The sequence below is a fragment of the Capricornis sumatraensis genome, chromosome 4, assembly GCF_032405125.1.
Source record: "Capricornis sumatraensis isolate serow.1 chromosome 4, serow.2, whole genome shotgun sequence".
NCBI classification, from domain to species: domain Eukaryota; kingdom Metazoa; phylum Chordata; class Mammalia; order Artiodactyla; family Bovidae; genus Capricornis; species Capricornis sumatraensis.
The window spans coordinates 113,788,695-113,811,807 of NC_091072.1; the positions used below are offsets into that span (position 1 = coordinate 113,788,695).

The 23,113-nt window shown below is 42.5% G+C and overlaps 1 protein-coding gene across 1 annotated transcript in view; it reads left to right on the forward strand.

The window, feature by feature from the left end:
• The window catches only part of RFX4 (regulatory factor X4), a 152,271-nt gene that overhangs the window by 8,666 nt on the left and 120,492 nt on the right, over positions 1 to 23,113 (forward strand). Inside the window, exons 2-3 of the mRNA XM_068970858.1 lie at positions 1,095 to 1,181; positions 18,295 to 18,355. Coding sequence (XP_068826959.1) covers positions 1,095 to 1,181; positions 18,295 to 18,355 — 148 coding nt within the window. The remainder of the gene's footprint in view (positions 1 to 1,094; positions 1,182 to 18,294; positions 18,356 to 23,113) is intronic.

The window sequence follows — 23,113 nt, forward strand, 5'->3', positions numbered from 1 at the left end:
ACAGGGCTCAGTTCAGCTATGTGCAGTTTCTGCATTCACTTAATGTTTTCTAGGAAAGAAATCAAGCATAAGCAAACAGAAAATTTGTGCTAGGCACAAATGGTTCCCTAAGGTATCACTTGCATTGAACACATTTGTGGTTTCAAAACAAACATTGTAGCAGAACTGATGTACTTACCTGATGCCATTGAATGAATGAACGAACCAATAGTGGATGCTCTAGATCATAGAAAAAGCATTATGCTACTTCTTGGAAAGTACATTTGTATTGTCTGGAATTGGATTTTAAAAAAAATCCTATGGTCTTTGGGTTTTAAAACTAATGCAGGGACTTCCTTGGTGGTCCAGTGGCTAAGATGCCATGCTCCCAATGCAGGGGACCCGGGTTCCATGCCTGGTCAGGGAACTAGCTCCCACATGAGACAACTGAAAGTTTATATGCCGCAACGAAGACTGGAGATCCTGTGTGCCACAGCTAAAGCCCAGAAGAGTCAGCTAAATACATTTAAATAAATAAAACAATAGGTAGCTATTCCAGACCTTCTGAAGCCTCCTCCTGTGGTGACTTTCAGTCTGGGCTTGGAAGAGCCCCTTCAGGGGTCACTGACAGAGTAGGGGTGGAGGAAGCTGCAAGTTTCCCTGCCCTCCTCTTCAACCAGAACCCTCAGGGTTGTATCTGCTTTTGTTTTTGTTTTCTTTTGAACTAAGGGTTCTGCTGCTAACTCATAGGTCTCCAAACCTTCAGTGATTCAGTTGACCAAATTTTGTTTTACAAACTAGTTCTCAGGAATATATTAATATCTTCTTTTTGAAGAAAGATAATCCCCTGTGGATACTCAGTTGGTACTAACACTCCAAAATTAGTTGAATTTGGCCAAGAAATACTCAAGTGGGACTTCAAATTACCATTTTGCCTCCAAGCTACTCAGCAAAGTCTCATCAGCAATGGTGCATACTGGGCTTCATGTTAAACCCAACTCCAGTCTGGGCAGATCTCAGAGGAAGGTTGATGGGCATTTAATCTAGTGCATTGATGATGTTCCTGTCTCTTTGCAAACACCAACAGTGTGATTTTCTTTATTTTTCATTTTTAGAGAGCTGGATTGAAAGATGTCTCAACGAAAGTGAAAACAAGCGTTATTCCAACCACACATCTCTGGGGAATGTTTCTAATGATGAAAGTAAGTGCTTAAAACTCAATCTTCCATGATGTCCTGGTTATGGGCTGTGCTCTGATGAGGAATGGTGCTTCTGGAATGCTAGACTAGGACGTGTTACCCGAAATAAGAGGCTCTCCAGCCATTTATGAAATACCCAAGCCTGCCTTATAGTATCCTCCAGCAGGGAGTTCAATGCATTCAGATGGATGTGGAAACTGAGCCCACAGCAAAAACTTGCTGTTTACACATTCTCATTGTCTGAGTCCCTAAAGACTCCATCTCAGTGATGCTCCAGTGGGAAAATGTGGACTTTGAATGGGGAAGGCCATTCTCTATAGATATGGATTTAAAGGAGTGTGTCTTGGGACTGTTGTTTTAAAGTCACAAATGTCTTTGGTGTTGGAAAGTAACGATTTCTCCTGCATCTTGAACTAGAGAATTGGAATTGATGGAAAGATATAAATTGCTGTGTTTGTTCCTTTCCCTGTGTTATGTCAGGCTAGGGCTCCTGGGTACCTTATATTAAGAGCAGAGGACTACTTAGGACTTGTATTTGTCCCTAAAGCACTACGAAAAGGGGGCAGCTTATTATAAAGTCATTTCCAACAGGGACAGAATGTCTTTCTTAGTTGGTAAAGTGCATCTCCTTGGTTCAGTTTTCTCAAAGATTCAGGGACTCTTCAGGGAAGATTTAGCCATACTGTTGTATATCACAGTAGGTTTTCTTTTTCATTGCTGCATAGTACTCCACCGCATGCTTCTATCACAGTGTATGTATCGATTTAGATGTTGACGGATATTTAAACTGCTTCAAGTTTTCGACTGTTTAAGCATCTCTGAACATTCTTTTTTAACATTTATTTTAATGTGGTAGAATATGCCTGATGTAAAATTTATCATTTTAACCATGTTAAGTATATAATTCAGTGGCCTTAAGTACTTTCACCTCATTGTGCAACCATCACCACTATCTATCTCCAGAACTTTTTTCATCTCCCCAAACTAAAATTCTGTACCCATTAAACAATAGTTCTCCATCCTCCTTTCCCACTAGTCCCTAGCAATTATTACTCTACTTTCTGCTATTCCTTATGAATTTGACTAACTGTAAGAATCTCATATAAGTAGAATCACATAGTATTTGTCCTTTTGTGACTGACTTATTTCATTTGGCATAATATTTATCCAAGTTGTAGCATGTATCACAATTTCCTTCCTTTTTAAGGCTGAATGACACTCCACTGTATGTATATACACCACATTTTGTTTATCCATTGATCCATTGATGGACATTTGGGGTATTTCTATTTTTTGGCTAGTGTGAATAATGCTGCTATACACACAGGTGAACAAATAACTGGTTGAGTTCTCCTTTCATTCCTTTTGGATATATAACCAGAAGTGAAATTGCTGGATCTTATGGTAATTCCATATTTACTATTTTGAGGCACTGCTATATTTCTATGGTGGCTACACATTCTCACCAGCAATGTGCTAGAGCTCCAATTTCTCAACATTCTTGCTAATACTTGTTATTTTCTTTTTTTGTAATAGCCATTCTAATGTATAAGGTAATGTCTCATTGTGGTTTTGATTTGTAGTTTCCTAATGATTAGTGATGTTGAGCATCTTTTCGTGTGCTAAGTGACCATTTGTATTATATATATTTTGGAGTAATGCCTATTCAAGTCTTTCAGCCAGTTTTGAAACATAAAGCTTGTGAACTCTGAAAATGTCATTCATTTACTTTTGGCTGTGCTGGGTCTTTGCTGCTGCATGCAGGCTTTCTCTAGTTGCGGCAGGCGGGGCCACTCTCTAGCTGTGGTGCACAGGCTTCTCGCTGGGGTGGCTTCTCTTGTCGAATGAGCATGTGGACTCCAGGGTGCACATGGGCTTCAGTAGCTGGGACCCATGGACTTAGTTCCCCCGGGGCATATGGAATCTTCCTGAACCAAGGACCAAACCTGTGTACCCTGTGTTGGCAGGCAGATTCTTAACCACTGAATCACCAAGGAAGTCCTTTGATCCTTTTTTAAAAATCAGATGGTTTATTTCTGTGGTTGTTGAATGTAGGAACTTCCCCGATGGTGAGTGATATTGAACATTTCTTTCATGTGCTTATTGATTATTTGTTTTATTCTTTGTAGAAATGTCTATTTAAGTCTCCCAACTGCTAGTTCTTTACATATTTTGTGTATTAACCCCCTATCAGATATATGTGTTGCAAATATTTTTCTCCTATTCTGTGGGTTGCATTTTACTCTGTTGATTGTGCTCTTTGATGCACAGTTTTCAATTTTAATGTAGTCTAATTTATCTATTTTTTCTTTTTCTTACATTTATTTATTTTTAATTGAAGGATAACTGCTTTACAGTATTACATTGGTTTCTATCAAACATCAGTATGAATCAGCCATAGGTTTACCCGTGTCCCCTCCCACTTGGACATCTATTTTTACTTTTATCTGTACTTTGGTGTCCATATTCAAGAAATCACTGCCAAATCAAATGTCATGAAGGTTTTCCTCTGAAAGTTTTATAGTTTTAGCTCTTATGTATAGGTTTTTGATTCATTTTGAGTTAATCTTTGGTAACTTTTTACTTTTTCTTTTCTCAGTTTACGTCTTTTTAAAATTTCATGTACGTCTGCTCTTATCTCTAGGTTTTCCTCCCTTGCACTTTCTTTGAGTTCAATTTTTTGCCTTTTTCTATTATGAGACAGACACTTAGATCACTGATTTTCAATTTTTTTCTAAGGTAGGCATTTAAAGTTATAAAAATTCCTCTAAGTACTACTTAACTGCATCACAGAATTTTCCTGGTGTCATATGTGCACTATTATACAGTCAAACTTATTTTTAAATTCCTATTGTGATTTGTTCGTTTACCCATGATTTATTTAGAAATCTACTGCTAATTTCTAAAAACTTAGGGATTTCCTAGTTGCCTTTCTACTAGGCAACCTTATATGATTGCTGTTACAATTCCACCATGGTCACAGAACATATTCTGTATGACTCCAAAGTTTAAAATTAGTAAGACTTGATTTTTGTCCAAACATATGTTCAATTTGGCAAATGCTCACGTATGCTTGTAAGGAATGAGTATTTGCCATATTTGGATGGAATATCCTACAGGTATCAATTAGATCAGGTTTTTCAGATGTTCCATATCCCTATGGATTTTGGTGTTGTCTCCTAGGTACTGAGAGAGGTATTGCAGTGTGATTACCTATCTTTTCAGTCTTGTTAATTCCTGCTTTACATGTTTTAAAGTATTCATTTCTTAGACATTTAGGATTGTTGAATCCTCTTGTTGAAATGATGTCCCTCCTTATATTGGGTTTCCCAGGTGGCTCAATGGTAAAGAATCCTCCTGCCAATGCAGGAGACACAGGAGACTTGGGTTCAATTCCTGGTCAGAAAAATCCCCTGGAGAAGGAAACTGCAATCCACTCCAATATTCTTGCCTGGAGACTCCCATGGACAGAGGAGCCTGGTGGGCTACAGTCCATGGGGCTGAAAAAGAGTCACACGTGACTTAGCGACTAAACAGCAGCATCTCCTTATGTCTAGTAATATTTATTGCCTTCATGTCTATTTTATCTGATGTTACTGTAACTATACCAGCTTTCTTTTTTTTATTGGGATTGTTGTGGTATATCTTTGTCTTTTTATTTCTAACCTTTCTGAATTCAATATTAGGACTTTTTATATAGTTTAAAAAAACCAGTCAGATTATCTTTAACTGGAATATTCAGGTCATTTAAATGTAATATAGTTACTTACATTGTTGAGCTTAAATCAGCAAACTTGCTATCTAGTTTTTATTTCTCCCATCTGACTTTATTTCTTTATTCCTCCCTTGTTCCCTTTTTTGGGGGAGGGATTAACACAGGTAAATATTTTAAAGTGTTTTTCTCTGCTAACTCTCTGATTAGATGTTCTTTCAGAGTGTTTCACTCAGGGATTACATTCTGCTCCCTTCCTTTCATGTCTGCCTCATATGAATCCTTCCCCCACTTCAAATACAGGGTATGAACACTCTCACAGCCTGACCTAACTTCACACTTTTCCATCATCTGTGCCATTGCTTCAGTGTATTTTACACCTACCTATGTTAGAAGCCCTGTAAGATGTTTTTATCATTGTCTTACATATTCGTCAATGCTTATTGCTATTGATTCGCACACTGACCCTTTCCAGGGCTCTTCATCCTTGCCAGCAAGTCCTTGTTTCCATCTTGGATAACCTTTTTCGTTTCCTTCATAACTTTATTTATTTATTTAGGCTGGAATGTGCGGCATGTGGAATCTTTGCAGGATCCTAGTTCCCTGACCAGGGATCAAACCCGTGACCTCTGCATTGAGAGCACTGAGTCTTAACCACTGGACACCAGGGAAGCTCAGGGATCATTACTTCTTTAACCCAAAGAAATTCCTTTACTATTTTTGGTAGGGCTGTATAGAGTAGTGTAGATCATGAAAACCATTGTTTATTTTACCTTTATTTTTGAAAGATATTTTTGCTGAATATAGAATTCTAGTCTGGTAAGATTTTTATTTCCCTTTCAACCCTTTAAAGTTTTCATTGCATGGTTCTCTGGTTTCTAAAAGTTAGTCATCAGACTTACTTTTACTCGTTTGAATGAAGTGTATCTTTTTGTCTCAGACAAAAAGATATTTTTCTTCGTCTTTAGTTTACAGCAGTTTGACTGTGATGTTCTACCCAAGGTTCAATCCCTTGTCCGGGAACTAGATCCTGCCTGCTGCAACTAAGATCTGGTACAGCCAAATAAATAAATATTTAAAACATTTCTTACCTCTTAAAAAAAAACTGTCTCTTCTGTAGGTCCCTGCTCTCAAAGAATTTTCATTCCAGAAGGGAAGCTAAGGCACATGTTTGCATATTAGTAAGGCAAGGTTGTATGTGATAAATTCCACATGAATTATGTTCTACCTTGTCATACCAGGTATGTTCCTGGATTCCAGTATGACCTCACTGGAAGCTTGTTAGAAATGCAGAATCTCAGGCCCACTCCGGACCGACTGAGGCACACTCTGCATTTTAACAACCCCCCAGGTGATTAGAATGCATGCTAAAGTTTGGGATCAGTCAAACAGTTAGAAAATGACCAGGGAAGGCATCTTGAAGGAGGCGGCTTTTGCCCTGGGTCTCGTAGGATCCATGTGGTTCCTTTAAGTAAAGGACTGGGAGGCAAAAACCCACAAGGCAGGTTTTGAACTTGAAGCGTTTTCCACACTGTCTTGAGCAGAGAGATGGAAGGGTCATGGGAACCAGGACTGGGGAGGAGAGTTTGGACCAAGTTGGTGAGGGACTTGGATTCTGACAAGGGGTTTGGAGCTGCATAGCTGCGGTGCCACTGCAGGGGCTGAGTGGAGGAGTGGCAGACCACAGTTTTCAGAGGGTGAGTTTGGTTCTCTGCAGGGAGACACTTCAGAGCCTCCCACCTGGGCCAGGTAAGGGGACGATGCTGAAGCCCAGGGTGATATCAGTGGGACGGAGGGAACTGGACAGACTGGGGTGATGGGATGGATCCAAAGAGCAGGAACCCAGTGGGATTCCTTGGGATTCCTGTTTCCCTGCGTGGGAAACAGAACAAATGACTGCGCAGTCCTGTAACCCTGATGGGCCCAAGTCTTCTAGGCTTCAGGTCACCATTTCCTTAATAGCTAAATCAAATGACTTCAGCCTCTATCTTAGATCCTGGGCAGATGTCTAGAGTTTTCCCTGTATCTCCAAGAGTTATCAGACTGTGTGTGTGTGAGTGTGTGTGTGTGTGTGAGTGTGTGTGTGAGTATGAGTGACAGTCCATACGAAGTCCTGTTCCCTCTGCTCTCTGACAACTCCTAACAACTGTCAGACCCTTCGGCAGCTCCCTCCCACCTGCCCCGTGAAACATCCGCTTCCTTTACCCTTCCTGACCTTCAGCAGCTCATTATCCTGGCGTTGCTGACAGACCGGTGCTGAAGGGGGTATTTATAGCACAGGGACAGGAAGAGCTGGAATTCAACAGCACAGCGGCGTCGAACTGGGGTCACAGTGGGCCACCACTTAATTCGACTCATCATTGACATTAAAATCCCATCAAATTCCAGGGCTAGAGAGGTGTAATTTACTTTTCTCTCCCCAACTCGGCATGTCCGGTTATCATCCAGTTTGGTATTTTCTAACTCTATAAGAGAGGGTTCCAGAGAAATGTGGTTCAACGGGTCCACATTCCCATGGAGTTGTAGGCAAAAGCCCCCGCCCCGCCAACAGCAGAAAGGCTCTGGGACAGCTCCTAGAGCAAGGACAGGGGCTTAGAGCCAGAGGTCTGGGGTGGGAGGTGTGCCACAGAGAGTCCATCTAGGATGGCTTTCAAAAACTGGATTGCCCGTGTTGGATGAACCCTGCAGTGTTAGTCCCAGCTGGGCACCTAGGTGCAGCCCTGCAGGCGGGCTTGGGAGGCCCAGTGCTTCTGTTATGATTGAAGACAACCTCCAACTCTTGCCCTTCCTCGTTCTCCATATGCAACATGGGCTGCCCTGTTTTGTTTTGTTTTTTAATATTTTCTTGAATGTGCCACACGACATGTAGAATCTCAGTTCTCCAACCAGGGATTGAAACTTGCATTGGAAGCTCGGAGTCTTAACCACTGGGCTGCCAGGCAAGTGTCCCTACAGATTGCCATTTCTGCCCCCTGAGTGTCTATCTGTTCTCTCCTTGTGGAGAATTAGGTAGCTCCTCCTTTGCGCATGAAGCCCACTGCCATGCCCTTCTGCACCTCCACTTACTCCCTCCACAGCTGTCAGTCCCTGAGGGGAAAGGAGCGTGTCTGATGGACTGGGCCTCACTTAATATACAAGGCCTGCGGCATCATAGGTGCTTACTGAGTGCTTATTGCTGCTACTGCTGCTAAGTCGCTTCAGTTGTGTCCGACTCTGTGTGACCCATAGACGGCAGCCCACCAGGCTCCCCCGTCCCTGGGATTCTCCAGGCAAGAACACTGAGTGGGTTGCGATTTCCTTCTCCAATGCATGAAAGTGAAAAGGGAAAGTGAAGTGGCTCAGTCGTGTCCGACTTTTAGCGACCCCATGGACCGCAGCCCACCAGGCTCCTCCATCCGTGGGATTTTGCAGGCAAGAGTACTGGAGCGGGGTGAGTGCTTATTAAGTAATGGTTTTTAGCAAAGCATAGCAAACCATATCTGTACTTTACTTTCAGCTTTTGGCACTCCAGGACCATTTTAACCATTTGAAGAGGTTCTTGCTTCTGATATTCCCTCCCCAACAGGATCTTTAGGTCCCTCCCTGGTCTTCCCTTCTAAGCTTCCTAATGGGAAGCATATTTGTTTATGCAGTCTTCAAGCATTTCCAATGTTTATTGTTTATTCTTCCAGCATTTGATTTCTTTATGCAAACATTCATATATATGTTCTTTTTTGCCATTTTCTCTTTTATTGCCACTTTCTTACACACAAAAAATAGCACCTTATGTACACTTTTCTGTGACTAGCTTTTTTAAATAAATCCTAGAGTGTAAGAATGGAGAGAGCATTCTCATTCTTTTCTTGTTTTTAGTCTTCTTTTTTCACAGCTGTGTCGTATTCCACTGTGATGTCATTTAGCTAACTAGATGAGCACTGGGCTGTTTCCAACACTTTTGCTGTTATAGCCAAGTTGCAGTGAACAACCTTGTGTCTGGTCATTTCTCATGTGTCCAGGAGTAGTGGCAGTATCTGTTCACAGATGTGGGACTGCTGAATAAAGGACATGTAGGATTTCAGTGATTCGGTTAAATGTCTTTCCACATTGGGGGAGGTCATCATTTTGCATTCTCCCTGCAAGATAGGAGTCATCTGTCTCCCACAGCTTCACAGCAGAGTTTTGTGACTGTGGTTTGGATTTTTGCCAATCTGATAAGTGAGAAATGGCATTTTAGTGTACTGTTCATTTTCATTGAAATCGGTTATCTTTTCACATTTCAGGAACATTTGCATTTTCCACTGCTCATCTATCTTGGACTTTTTGTTTTTAAATATTTATCTATTTAATTTCGGCTGTGCTGGGTCTCCGTCACTGCGTGGACCTTTTCTCTAGCCGTGGTGAGCAGTGCTCAGCCTTCTCCCTGTGGTGGCTTCTCTCGTTGCCGAGCGAAGGCTCTAGAACTTGCAGACTGCATTAGCTGCGGCTCCCAGGCTCTATGGGACAGGCTCGAGAATTGCGGCCCACAGGGTCAGCTGTTCCGTGGTATGTGGGATTTTCCCCCATCAGGGACTGAACCTGTGTCTCCTGCACTGGCGGGCAGGTTTTTCAACTCTGAGCCACCAGGGAAGCCCTCCTTTTGGTTTTAGTGGAGCTCTTTCTAATAAAAGAGGAGGGCGGTGAGACTTGTCTGTGGTATGATTGCAAGTTTCCCAAGAGAGTACTTACGGTGCGGGGGGGTTTTTTCCCCACTTAGAGACTTTAGATTTTTCTCATGTGGTAAAATTTCTCAAAATTTCCTCGTATGACTTTGGGCTTTGTATCAACATTAGAAAGGCTCTTTCCTGCTCCAAGATTATGAAGGAATTTACCCAGAGGAGGTGAAAGGAAGCAGGTGTGGGGCCCCCTCTGAGCGGTGCTGCCAACATCACAGTCTTGTTTGGGACTTAGCCCCATTCCCACGGGGAGAAGGGTTTGCTGCCAGGGGCTGATGCCCATTGCCAAAGGCCTGGTCCAGGCACCGTGATCATCAGCTGGTGCTCTTTGCAGGGGCTGGAAGGGAAGTAGATAAGGGGGAACGAAATGTTTGGCAGCCCCATTTGTTCCCAACAGGTGAGGTCTGGCCAGGTGCAGCCTGATTAGTATAATGAAAGGAAATAGAATTAGAACTTTGAAGTGAAACTTGAGGCTTACATAAATTTGAACCTTTCCTGGGATTTGAAAAGAAGTAATTAATTTAGAAACGTTCTCCATCCATATTAAACGCTGCCACACCAGCTCTAAGCAAGAAATATTCTAAAATAGAGTTCCCAAATATTGTGAATTCAGCCAGCATAGAGGCAGAAGACAAATGATTAGGTAGGTAGTATGTTCCCTAAAAGTCTTTAGTTCAGTTCTACAGGTTTGAAGGGAGAATGAGGCTCATGAGTGTTGGGGTTCAGGGAGGTTGGGGTGTCCTTTAGCCTGGGTCCCTCTCCTGGCTCCACTGCTAAACTGTATGACTTAAGGTAAATCACTTCACCTCTCTGAGCCTCAGTTTCTTCCTCTGTAAAAGGGGATAATAGTCATAATTAAACCTAACATTAACTAAGCACTAAGAATGTATCAAGTATTTGATGTTTCACATTCATTAAATTATTCACTGTTTCAGGAAGCCATGAAAATTAAATGCAGTAATGTGAGGAGCTTTGCCCAGTACCTGGCATGTTATAAGACCCCAGTGAACATTCCCTGATGAAAGTGAAAGTGTTATTTTCTCAGTTGTGTCCAACTCTGCGACTCCATGGACTGTAGCCTGCCAGCTCCCCTGCCCACGGAATTCTTCAGTAAAGAATATTGGATAGCCATTTGCTTCTGCAGGGGATCTTCACAACCCAAGAATCGAACCCATGTCTCACACGTTGCACACAGTATCTTTACCATCTGGGCCACAAGGAAAGCAGTACTGTGACTCTATATGCTTACTGCAATCGGATGGGTAGACTCAGCTTTCGATTGTGGTATTGTCTTAGCCATTTATTCATTCCACAAATACCTTCCATGTGTGGGTATTGGAAATGCCATGGTGACTGTGGTCTGTGCCCGCAGAGCTTACAAACCCCCAAGGCAGGTGCACTGGCCAGCATGTAGGGATCGCATCCTGTGACAAGGGACATAGGGACATGGCTTTACAGGGGACCAGCCAGGGTGCTATGTTATTACCCCCATTTTACAAATAAGGAAATTAAGGCACCAAAAGTTTGCTTGAGGTCACACAGCCAGCAAGTGATAGAGCCAGGATCTGAGCCTAGGAATTTGACTGCCAAGTTAATATTAGGACATAGATCCAGGAAGGGCAGCAGAGATGCTCCCCATTGGGAAATGGACCAGGATTCCCTGGATGGGAACATTAGGAATTAAAACTGCAAAGTAGGAGCAGCATGGAGGGGCAAAGAGAAGACCAGGCACTGGGAAACATCTCAGTGGGAGGAATTTTAAGCCAATGGTGCTCTCCGGCTTTGGTAGGACGAGCGATGTGGGCCTTGGAGGGTGGATGGCTCAGTGTGGGCTGTGAATGGCTCCAGGAACCTTGTTGGGCTAGAATTCTGCCTTAAGCATTTCTGCCTGTTAAAATGAAGAGGTACTTGGCAAGGCTGATTCCAAAAGTCTCTATCAACCACGGCTATGTTCATTTTTCTAAAACGTGCTCTCCTGTCCTCTTTGCCAAGCTGGCTCCTGCTGCTCCTTCAGATCCCAAGCCTGGGCTTATACCCCTACTCGGTGCTGCCATAGCTTCTTGGGTCTGCCTTCTCAGCTCTTGCCCAAGACTTACATTTTATTGGCTGACAGTTTGAGCTCAAGAAAGTAGAGACCATGTCTGTTTTTTCTCTTCCTTTAGCCCCTGGCATGGGGCTGGAACATACTCAATAAACATTTGATGAAAGAGTGCATTCTCCAGCACTTCTGGGGAATTAGGATTGAGAGTCATCAGATAAGAGGGCGATGCCTGAGTGTGACACACACAGTCTTTGAGGAAAAGATGCTGGGAATGAAGTCCTCAGGGGTCTGGAGGGAAAGTGGCCACAGAGGTTGGAGGCCTCTGTTTGATGACTGAGCCAAGGGTCCCTGTTGGCTCCAGGTAGCCTAGTTCTTGTCTAAATGCTTTCAGCAGCCACCTCATGCCCATCACTGAGGGAAGTCCAGTCTCCATCCATGGGGTGCATGGCTTCCTACAAGTGTTTCAGTCAGTTCAGTGCCTCAGTCGTGTCGGACTCTGCGACCCCATGGACTGCGGCATGCCAGGGCTCCCTGTCCATCACCAACTCCCGGAGTTCACTCAAACTCGTGTCCATCGAGTCGGTGATGCCATCCAACCATCTCATTCTCTGTTGTCCCCTTCTCCTCCCACCTTCAATCTTTCCCAGCATCAGGGTCTTTTCAAATGAGTCATTCCTTCGCATCAGGTGGCCATAGTGTTTCAGCCTCATGCAAAGCTCGGTTTCCTTACTTATAAAAGAATATAAAACAACTCCTTAACACTGTTGGGAGGACCAAAATAAGATGGCAAATGAAAAGTGGGGTACAGTGCCTGGTTTAAGTACTTAGCTGGTGAATGCTATCAGTATTTTTATGATCCTCTTTTTAAATGTTTCTAGTACTTTTTTAATCATAGTTTGTGATATTTAATCCTCAAACAATCTTTGTGACATCAGTTATGATTTTCAAGTTTTAGGGGGGCCCTCCAACTTGGATGAGTCAAGCAACTGCTTAGGCTCTCAAAGAGTTGAGGACAAAGTTGGAACTCAAACCCATGTCTGCCTGCCCTCAAAGCCAATTCTCTTACCAGTGGTTGGTATTGGAAATGGGGCCTTAACAAAGTTTAGTTGGGTCAAAAACCTGATACAATAGAGATAGATAACTCCTGAATGGGCTTCCCAGGTGGCTCAGTGGTAAAGAATCCACCTGCTACAGCACGAGACACAGGAGATGAGGGTTTGACCCATATTTCAGGAAGATCCTCTGGAATAGGAAATGGCAACCCACTCCAGGATTCTTGCCTGAAAAATTCCATGGACAGAGAATCCTGGTGGGCTACAATCCATGGGGTTGCAAAGAGTCAGAGAGGACTGCGCAACTGAGCATACATGCATCCCCTGAACGGGAAGCACTAGGTATAATCTTGGTATGGGGAAATTTTCTGGCTCCAGACAATGGGCCACTTGCCTTTCCCCTCCCCCATGCCTTTCTGCATTCTGCTTGCCCTCCCCCCACCCAGAGCACCCCCTCGCTCAGCATCCTCCTCTCAAAATCTGACCTGTCCCTGTAAGGGTGACTGAGAGAGACAGTGTACAAGCCAGGATGTGCTATGTGGCCCTCACTTACCTCAAGTTAGGCGTGTTGTGTGTGTGTGCACTTGGGTGTGAAAGAGAACACCAAAAACAGACTGGCAGTATATAGGATGAAGAGTTGACAATAGTTTGTCCTATTGAGAGGCACTTAGGTTTCCAGAGATTTCCGTTTTCCATGTATTTTCCAAATTAAAAAAAATAAACGTATTATTTTTGCAAACAGTAAACAAAGCTGTGTTTTAAATTCTGATCATCTCTTCAAGGTCAGCTCAAATGCCACTTCCTCTTTGGAGCTGTGCTATCCCCTGCTGTGCACTTGCTGTGCAGGGTCCCTATTAGTGCGGTTGTGTTTGCCCCCCATAAATTTTCCCAAGCAGAGAGGCAGCCTCCCTTGCCTGCTTCTTGCAGTAGATTTCAGCTGAACAGGAGAAGGCAATGGTGCCCCACTCCAGTACTCTTGCCTGGAGAATCCCATGGATGGAGGAGCCTGGTGGGCTGCAGCCCATGGGGTCGCCAAGAGTCGGACACGACTGAGCGACTTCACTTTCACTTTTCACTTTCATGCATTGGAGAAGGAAATGGCAACCCACTCCAGTGTTCTTGCCTGGAGAATCCCAGGGACGGGGAGCCTAGTGGGCTGCCATCTATGGGGTCGCACAGAGTCGGACACGACTGAAGCGACTTAGCAGAGATGCTCCAAGGCCTCGGAGCCAGAGCAGTCCAGGGCAGCCTTCCACGCAGCTCCTGCACTGGCGTTTCCCAGCTCTCAGCTCCAAGCTCTACTCTCTGGCTGTGGCTCTCACTTTGGCGGCTTCTTTTATGGCAGGACGTGGGCTCGTGGACTCAGCAGCTGTGGTGCGTGGGCTCAGTTGTCCCAAGGCACATGGGATCTCAGTTCCCAGACCACAGATCGAACCAGCGTCCCCCTCATTGCGAGTCGATTCTTAACCACTGGACCACCAGGGAAGTCCCTGAGTTCCTTTCACTCAATCTTCCCCGATACCTTTCAGGATAGGCATTATTATTGTTATCGTCAGTTTAGAGACCAGAGATTGTCTTAAAGTTTGAAGGGGATTACCAGATGTCATAGCACTTGTCCAGCACCCTTGCACCCCTTCACCTCTTGACCAGGACCTTCAGCCACCTTGCTTCTCAGAAGGTGGCCTGATTTTTCAAGTCCCCGTAGTTTTATCCCCTTACCTTCACCACCCTACCCTTGACTTTATGTCACCTTCCTTGACATCTGGTTCCCATCTCTGGCCCAGTTCAGGGTTCAGCTTACTTGTGGTTTCTCCTAGGAAATCTCTGTTGATTGGCCCTGCTTTTTCATGCCATCTGGGTTGGCAGTATCCTCTCTGTCTACCCATATCGCATTATTTATCATTTCTTATTGAACCTGATTTCTCTCGCTGCTGTTTGTTTGTCTCTTTCCCCAACCAGACTCTAGGACAAGAGCTTAATTTCTTTATCCTCAGTGTCTAGTTGGCATACATTAGATATATAATGAATTTTTGTTGAATTAATTAATAGGATCCCTTCAATAGCCCTTTAAAATGACAAGGTTTACAAGTGAAGAAAAAATAAAGCCCAGAGGTTGAGGGGTTTTCTCAATCATGGCCAGTAAGGTTTTGAATTGATTTTAGAATATAGATCTTTTGTGATCCACATTGACTGATGTGCTGAAATTTTAAAAAGCAGAGAAAAAAAGCCACCCACTCCAGTGTTCTTGGGCTTCCGTGGTGGCTCAGATGCTAAAGAATCTGCCTGCAATGTAGGAGACCTGGGTTCAGTTCCTGGGTTGGGAAGATCCCCTTGAGAAGGGAAAGGCTACCCACTCCAGTATTCTGGCCTGGAGAATCCAATGGACTATATAGTCCATGGAGTCGCAGGGAGTCAGACACAACTGAGTAACTTTCACTTTCAGAGAAAAAAAATCCTGCCAATCCTAGGGGAAACAAAAATGTAAATCATGAGCCAGCACAAGCTGGAAAGAGATATATAGGATGTTTATATATTTTTCCTTATTTAAAAAATGCAGTTGCTGGTTTTTTTTTAACATAGGCTTCCTTTCAATTATTTACTTAGTGTAATTCTTAGGAGTTGAGTTGTGGGGCCAAGTGACTGAATATTTTAGATAGCTGTCAATATCAGTGCAAAATTACTCACAAAACTATTGTACCAGTTACCACTACCTTCAGAGAAATGTGACACTGTCAATTTGACCGTTTGCACCTTAGCATTGGAGATTGTTATTTTTAAAATTTTTGTTGCTCTCAGAGATATAAAGTTGTGCCTCATTATTTTCTTTTTATTTCTTTGTGAACAGTTGAGGTTGAGTATTGTTCTTTACGTCTATTTACCTACGTTCTTATGAGGCTTATATGTTCATGTTCCTTTTTGTGTTATTTTTTTAAGATTGTTGAAGACATTTGTGGAAGGCAGACCCAACTATTTAGTTAAGTGCCAATGGGAGGCACTGACTGGAGGGAACACAAAGATGACTAAGATACTACCATCCTGCTTTCTTCTTTTTTAAATTGAGATGTGATTGACATATAAAACACTATATAAAGTTCCAGGTGTATAATATAATAATTCAATACTTGTATATATTACAAAATGATGACCCCAGTAATCTAGTTAACATCCATCATCATACATAGTTGCAGAATTTATTTTTCTTGTGATGAGAACTTTAGGATTTACTCTCTTAGCAATGTTCAGAGAGTACTGTTAATTATAGTCACCATGCTGTACATGACATGCCCATAACTCATTTATTTTATAACTGAAAGTACATACCTCTTGACTCCTTTCACCGATTTCACCCATCCCCTACCACAACCCATGGCAACCACCGGTCTATATCTGTTCTCTTTATTTATAAGTTTTTTGTTGTTCCACATATAAGTGAAATCATATGATATTTGTCTTTCTCTGAGTTATTTCACTTAGTGTAATGCCCTCAAGGTCCATCATTATTGTTGCAAATTGCAAGATTTCATTCTTTTTATGGCTGAATAATATTCATGTGTATATCTATGTGTAAACTATTTTCTTTAGCCATTCATCTGTGAGTGGACGCTTTGGTTGTTTCCATATCTTGGCTATTGTAAATAGTACTGCAGTAGACGTGGGATGCAGATATCTCTTCTTACTAGTGTTTTCATTTTCTTCAAATAAATACCCATAGTTGCTAGATCATGTGGTAGTTATATTTTGAATTTTGTGATGAACCTGCATACCATTTTCGATAGTGGCTGCACCAATTTACAGTCCTACCAACAGTGCATGAGGATTCTCTTTTCCCCACATCCTCACCAGCACTTGTTATTTCTTGTCTTTTTGGTAACAGTCATCCTAAAAAATGTGAGGTGATCACTCACTGTGGTTTTAATTTTCATTTCCCTGATGATTAATGACGTTGAGCATCTTTTTCAAGTACCTATTGACCATGTATATATCTCTTGGAAAAAACGTCTATTCAGATCTTCTGCCCATTTTTGAATCAGATTGTTTAGGGGTTATTGAGTTCTTTGTATATTCTGAACATTAGCTCCTTGTCAGACATATGATTTGCAGATATTTTCTCGCATTCAGTAGGCTGCCTTTTTTGTTGTGGCTGTTTCTCTTTGCTGTGCAGAAGATTTTTAGTTTGATGTATTCTCACTTGTCTGTTTTTGCTTTTGTTGCCTTTCCTTTGGTATCAAGTCCAAAAAAACCATTGCCAAGTCCTATGTCAAGGTGCTTATTGCCTATGTTTTCTTCTAGGACATTTATAGTTTTAGTTTTTACATTCAAGTCTGTCGTTGATTTTGAGTTAATTTTTTATATGGTATAAGATAGTGGTCCAGTTCTTTTGCATATTGCTATCCAGTTTTCCCAGTACCATTTATTGGAGAGATTGTCCTTTTGCCATTGTGTATTCTTGGCTCCTTTGTCACAAATTATTTATTTGTGCATGTGAGTTCATTTCTGGGCCCTCTGTTCTGTTCCATTTCTCTGTGTCTTTTTATGCCGGTGTTCTACTGTTTTGATCACTATATCTTTGTAATTTAGTTTGAAATCAGGCATCCTTGCCTTCTTAAGTGGGATCTTCTTAAGCAAGATACTCAAGTCAGAGAGATGAATGTGGATATGTGTAGAAAAATAGTGTTGTACAGTTTGGATGGTTTTAGAGGCAGGGAAGTGAATAACCAATGAAAAGAGGTTTTATTAACTAGAAAATTGTATTATCTCACCAAACAAAGATGCAGGGATTTTTAGGGTTGGTTAATGAGAGGCACAGCATGATATTCAGAATCCCCAGGTTTTCCCCCTTTTCCTCTCTGACTTCCTTGGCACTGAATTTGTCCTCTGACTGCTCTTTTCCCAGTTGAAAGTTTGCTACGTCACTCCAGTTATCATGTCCACTCACAGCCATGTTCAAACGTAGGTCAGAGCAGGGTATCTCTTCTGTTTCTTTCCCTTCCCCCTCCCCGTTCTCCCTCTTTTCTCCTTTCATTTCTTTTCTTTCCTTTTGTCCTTCCTCCATTCCTCCCTTTCTTTCTCCCTCTCTCTCTCTCTCTCTCCCTCCTTCTTTCAAGAGCAGACTCCCCCCAACCCACCCCACCCCAGTTTTGGAGACCAGAAATTTGAAATCAAGGCCCTTTTTCCTTTTTGTTAGGAAAAAAATAACTTTCCCAAAAGCACCACAGGGCTTCTTCTTAATCTGACAGTCCAGATCACCATGTCACATGCCCCACCTAATCCATCAGGGGGTTAGGGGATAAAAAATTACCATGATAGATTTAAGTTAACCAACATTCATGTCTCTAGGATTTGGAGGAGTGCAGTCATACTATTCAGTGATGGGGATGGCTCTTCAAACTATAATGTATTATGTCAAATAAAAATACAAATTGATGTAAGATTTTTCTGTAAAAGTCAGTTTCTCCTTTTTTTCATGTTAAAGTGTGATAAATCTCTTATGTTGAAAAAGCCAAAATGCCGTTGCTCTCAAAGCATCAACATTTGAGGACAATGTAGTCTTCTGAAACTTGAGAGAGCTGAAACGCCCGGGTGGTTTCCTACTGAAGTTCGCTCCTTCTTCTTTTAACAGATGAGGAAAAAGAAAATAACAGAGCATCCAAGCCCCACTCCACTCCTGCTACTCTGCAATGGTGAGTTCCCTTCTGAACAAGCTTTCCTTGATGCAAAGCTCATATAACTGGTCTTCTTGCCAACAGCACAGCATATTAGTTGGAATGTCATAGTAACTTGACACCCAATAGCCCATATGCAATCAATTTAATTTGCAGGTGTGTAAAAAAATACTCACCTTAGATATAGCCTGGAGATATACATTTTTATATTTATTTTATTTGGGAGTAGACTTATTTTCCCCACATCGAAACACTGACAAGGACTGGATTCCACATGGATGTTATTGACTTGAATAGAATCTATTATTTTAATAAATAATGTTGCAGCCGATTATAGAGGTATAGGTCTGTTCTCCCTTACCAATGACCCTTCAATAAGTTAATAATTAATTGCAACTATTCTACAATTGGGGCTTCCCTGGGGACTCAGAGAGTAAAGAATCTGCCTGCAATGCAGGAGAAGCAGGTTTAATCCCTGGGTTGGGAAGATCCCCTGGAGAAGGAAAGGGAAACCCACTCCGGTAGTCTTGCCTGGGAAGTCCCATGGACAGAGGAACTTGGTGGGCTACAGTCCCTAGGGTCATGAAAGAGCTGGACATGACTGAGCGCCTAACACTTCATACTCTAATTATTTTTTGACATTAGTAACATGAATACAAATTATCTACTCAAGTGGCTCTCCCCTTACTATTTGGAATTCCTGGACTTGATGTAACAGTTACTGATGTGGGTTAAGTGTTTGCAGTCATGTTTCATATGTACAGGTAAACTCCCCTCTAAGAGCTTGACTTACAAATTATGCTGTAGCTTTGAACACCAAGGCTACAGGAACACCTGACACTCACCCCTCAGAGGATTTTGTCAGTTATGGGCTATTACTGCTTCTAGCAGTGCAGCCCACAAAGGTGAAGGAAGTGAGGAATTAAGGGGAAGGAGAGAGAAAGGGATGAATCTACGGTGTGCCAGGCTACATGTTAGGCACTTTGTACAAGTGTCTCATTTCATTCTTACAATTCTGTCAAGTTAGTGTTGTTATGCCCATTTTACAGATGAGGAAAAGAAAGCTTAGGCAGTTAAATCATTTATCCAAAAATACACACAGCCATGAAGTGGCAGAGGCAGGAACCTGGCTGGATCACTTTAACTCCAAAGCCTTTGCTTCAGAAAAAAGGAAGAGAAAAATCAGGAAAGATGGAGAGACCAGATCAGAAAAGGAAGCAGATGGGCTTTAAGGAGCAAATCATATTAGATTCTTTTGGCTTATCCACCCACAGGTGAGAGGAAAACAACGTTGGGAGAAAGCATTCAGGAATGCAACTCAATCTTCTCCAAGAAGAGTCTCGATAGTCAGCTTGTTTTGCTTCAAGGATAGCAAAGGTTTTCAAGAGCTCCATTTTCAGTCTTTTGGCTTGTTTCCTTCCATTTGTCCCTACATTCCTTTTCTCACTGCATTTGCTGCTTTTTTACTTTATTTAAAACTCTACTTCCCTCTTCAAATCTCTCCCTATACCCTTCTGCCCAAATTATGGCCACACAGATTCCCACAATGCCAGCACATTGAGTGAAGGATCAACATAAAAGACTTTGGGAGTGAGAGTTTTTAGAAATGCTAGAAATCAGCAGATACTCTTGGTTTAATCATCTGAACACATTGTACATTTCAGAGTGAAAAATTTGAAGGGGACTAGAAGAAAATCACCTTGTTCACATCTGTTTTCCTGTGATCTTCTGACATTTGCCTGGCAACAGAGGCTGTCGATAGTGTCATCTCTTACGTCAGACTGCATGCGTGTGTGTTGAGCTGCTTCAGTCGTGTCCAACTCTTTGCAGCTCCATGGACTGCAGCCCGCCAGGCTCCTCCGTCCGTGGGATTCTCCAGGCATGAATACTGTAGTGGGTTGCCATGCCCTTCTCTGAGGGATCTTCCTAATCCAGGGATCAAACCCTCATCTTTTACATATCCTTCATTAGCAGGGGGTTCTTTACCACTAGCACCACTTGGGAAGACTGCCAGGAATTAACTCCCAGCTGTGCTTTTCCGTGTGACCTTGAGCAAGTTCCTTCACCTTTCTGTGCCTCAGTCTACTCACCTGTAAAATGGGGATGGCAGTAGTATTTTCCTCATAATGTAATCACAAAGAGTATGTACAGAGGGCTTGAACAGTGTCTGGGGAAGAGTGGGTGCTGGATAAACCTTAGCAGCTGTGGATCACTCAGCAGACATCTTCCTTCTGAGTCCTGGAATAGGGCTTCTCTCCTTCCTGATATACTCACAGTCAGTTCTCCCGCTGCACCTAAGTCTATACAAAATATTTATTTTTCTAAATAAAAGGTCCCATATGTCATTCCAGAAGAAATTTCATCTTTAAGTTCACAAAGCCAGGCAGTGGATTTGTTTTTATGAAAAAAAAAATCTGTTTTCAGAGCCAAATCAGGTTTGAAAATTTGTAAAATTTAGTCTTATTATTATCAAGAGGCATCAGGTTGTTCAAACCTCAAATTTTCCTCCAATCCCCTTTATATTTTTAAGATAGAATTTTAGTCATTCACTAAATTAAGAAATATTAGCACCTACTGTTTGCTGGCCCCTATTCTAGGCTCTGAGAATGCAGTGGTAGATAAGACAGACCAAGAATAGGGGCTGATGAAAGAAAAATTTGGATAACAATTTAAAAAATTATTAATAATAAATAAATAAACAAGGAATATGTTACATAGAGATAAGCACAGAGTGAAGAATTAGAATTGGCTGAGATAATAATATCTCACAGGCTATTTTAGGTTGAATAGTGAGGGAAAGCTTCCTTGAAGCAGTGACATCTATGTGGACATTTATGTGACAAGAAGTCCTCACGACACCATGATAGTGTTAAAATCAGGGAAACGTTCTCAGTAGAGGGGACAGTGTGGGTCAGGCTCTCCCAGAGGCAGACCCTGAGCAGAAACGTGTGCAGGTAGTTTATTAGGTGGGTGGTACCACAAGGGTGTAAGAAGGGTTATTGGCCTGCAAGGGGGCTACGGCAGTGGCTTTGGTGATCCCACAGGGAGTTCTGAGCTGGGGTGACCCGTCAGAGATAAGCCCTTCAGAGACTAACTTAGGCGATGGATCTGGGCCTTTATTCTTGCACCTCACTCATCACAGCAGGTAGGCAGTCCCCAGGAACAGGGCTAAATTTGGGTGAGACAGTTCCCTTCCAGTCCTGCTGAGGATGACTCCCCAGGAAAGCTTCAGCCTCAGCAGTCAATCTCTCAGCAGTGGGGAAGGACATCTCAGTCCTGAAAGGTAACCCAGGCATGCACCAATGCACCACAGCTTGTTCACTCTCTCCAGGGTGGGAGCTTCCTCAGAGCACTGCAGAAGGTGGTCTGTGTGATGGGAGCTTAGCCAGTAAGGCAGACAGTAACACTGATGAGATGGGATTAGGAGGCAGGGAGACTGTAACAGCAGGGGAGAAGCAAGGGCATTTCTCTAAACTTAGGGACAGCAGTTGTTCAGTCTCTAAGTTGTGTCCAACTCTTTGCGATCCCATGGACTGCAGTGCACCAGGCTTCCCTGTCCTTCATCACCTCCCAGAGCTTGCTCAAACTCTTGTCCATAGAGTCGGTGATGCCATCCAACCATCTTATCCTCTGTCATTCCCTTCTCCTCCTGCCTTCAATCTTTCCCAGGATCAGGGTCTTTTCCAGTGAGTTGGTTGTTCACATCAGGTGGCCAAACTACTGGAGTTTCAGCTTCAGCATCAGTCATGCCAGTGAATATTCAGGATTGATTCCTTTAGGATTGACTGCTTTGATCTCCTTGCTATTCAAGGGACTCTCAAGAGTCTTCTCCAATAACACACAGTTCAAAAGCATCAATTCTTCAGCACTCAGCCTTCTTTATGGTCCAGCTCTCACATCCGTACATGACTACTGGAAAAACAATAGCTTTGACTATTTGGACATTTGTCAGCAAAGTGATGTCTCTGCTTTTTAATATGCTGTCTAGGTTGGTCGTAGCTTTTCTTCCAAGGAGCAAGTGTTTTTTCATTTCATGGCTACAGTCACCGTCCACAGTGATTTTGGAACCCAAGAAAGTAAAGTCTGTCACTGTTTGCATTGTTTCCCCACCTATTTGCCACGAAGTGATGGGACAGTCACGCTCAAAACCGTGGTGGAGGATATGTGACCTCTTACATCGAGTTCCACATGAGCACATTGTTTTAGACTAGAGTTTCAGCATAAAACTGTCTCTCGGAAGGAACTGAAGACACCTTCCATTTTACAAGGGAATATGGCATAATTTATACTAGGTCCCCTTTCTGCTCTGGCTGCCAAGAAGTCCAGAGCTAAATCTGGTGTATCTATACTTTTCAACCTCTTTCCTTTGTCTAATTTTCTTCTCCTTTTTCTTATTTTGTTAGGCTTTTAGAAGAGGGCAGGATGCAAATAAATTCAACAAATACTCATTTACATTTGAATTTTAAATTCTTTACACAAAATGTATTTCCTTATTGAAAAACAAAAACATCACAGATAAGGTTAAAGTCCTTTCTTCATGTAGTTCCTTCCCTTGTCCTCCAAAGCAACGCTGTTACCAGTGAGAAATATGTGTGTGTGTGTGTGTGTGTGTGTGCATACATGCATACACGTGTGTGTATATGTGTGTGTGTGTGTGTTTACTGTCCCTTACCTATGCATTTACATGCATATGTACTGATAGGACGGACTTTCCTGGCGGTTCAGATGGTAAAGAATCTGCTTCCATGCAGGAGATCCAGGTTCAATCCCCGGGAT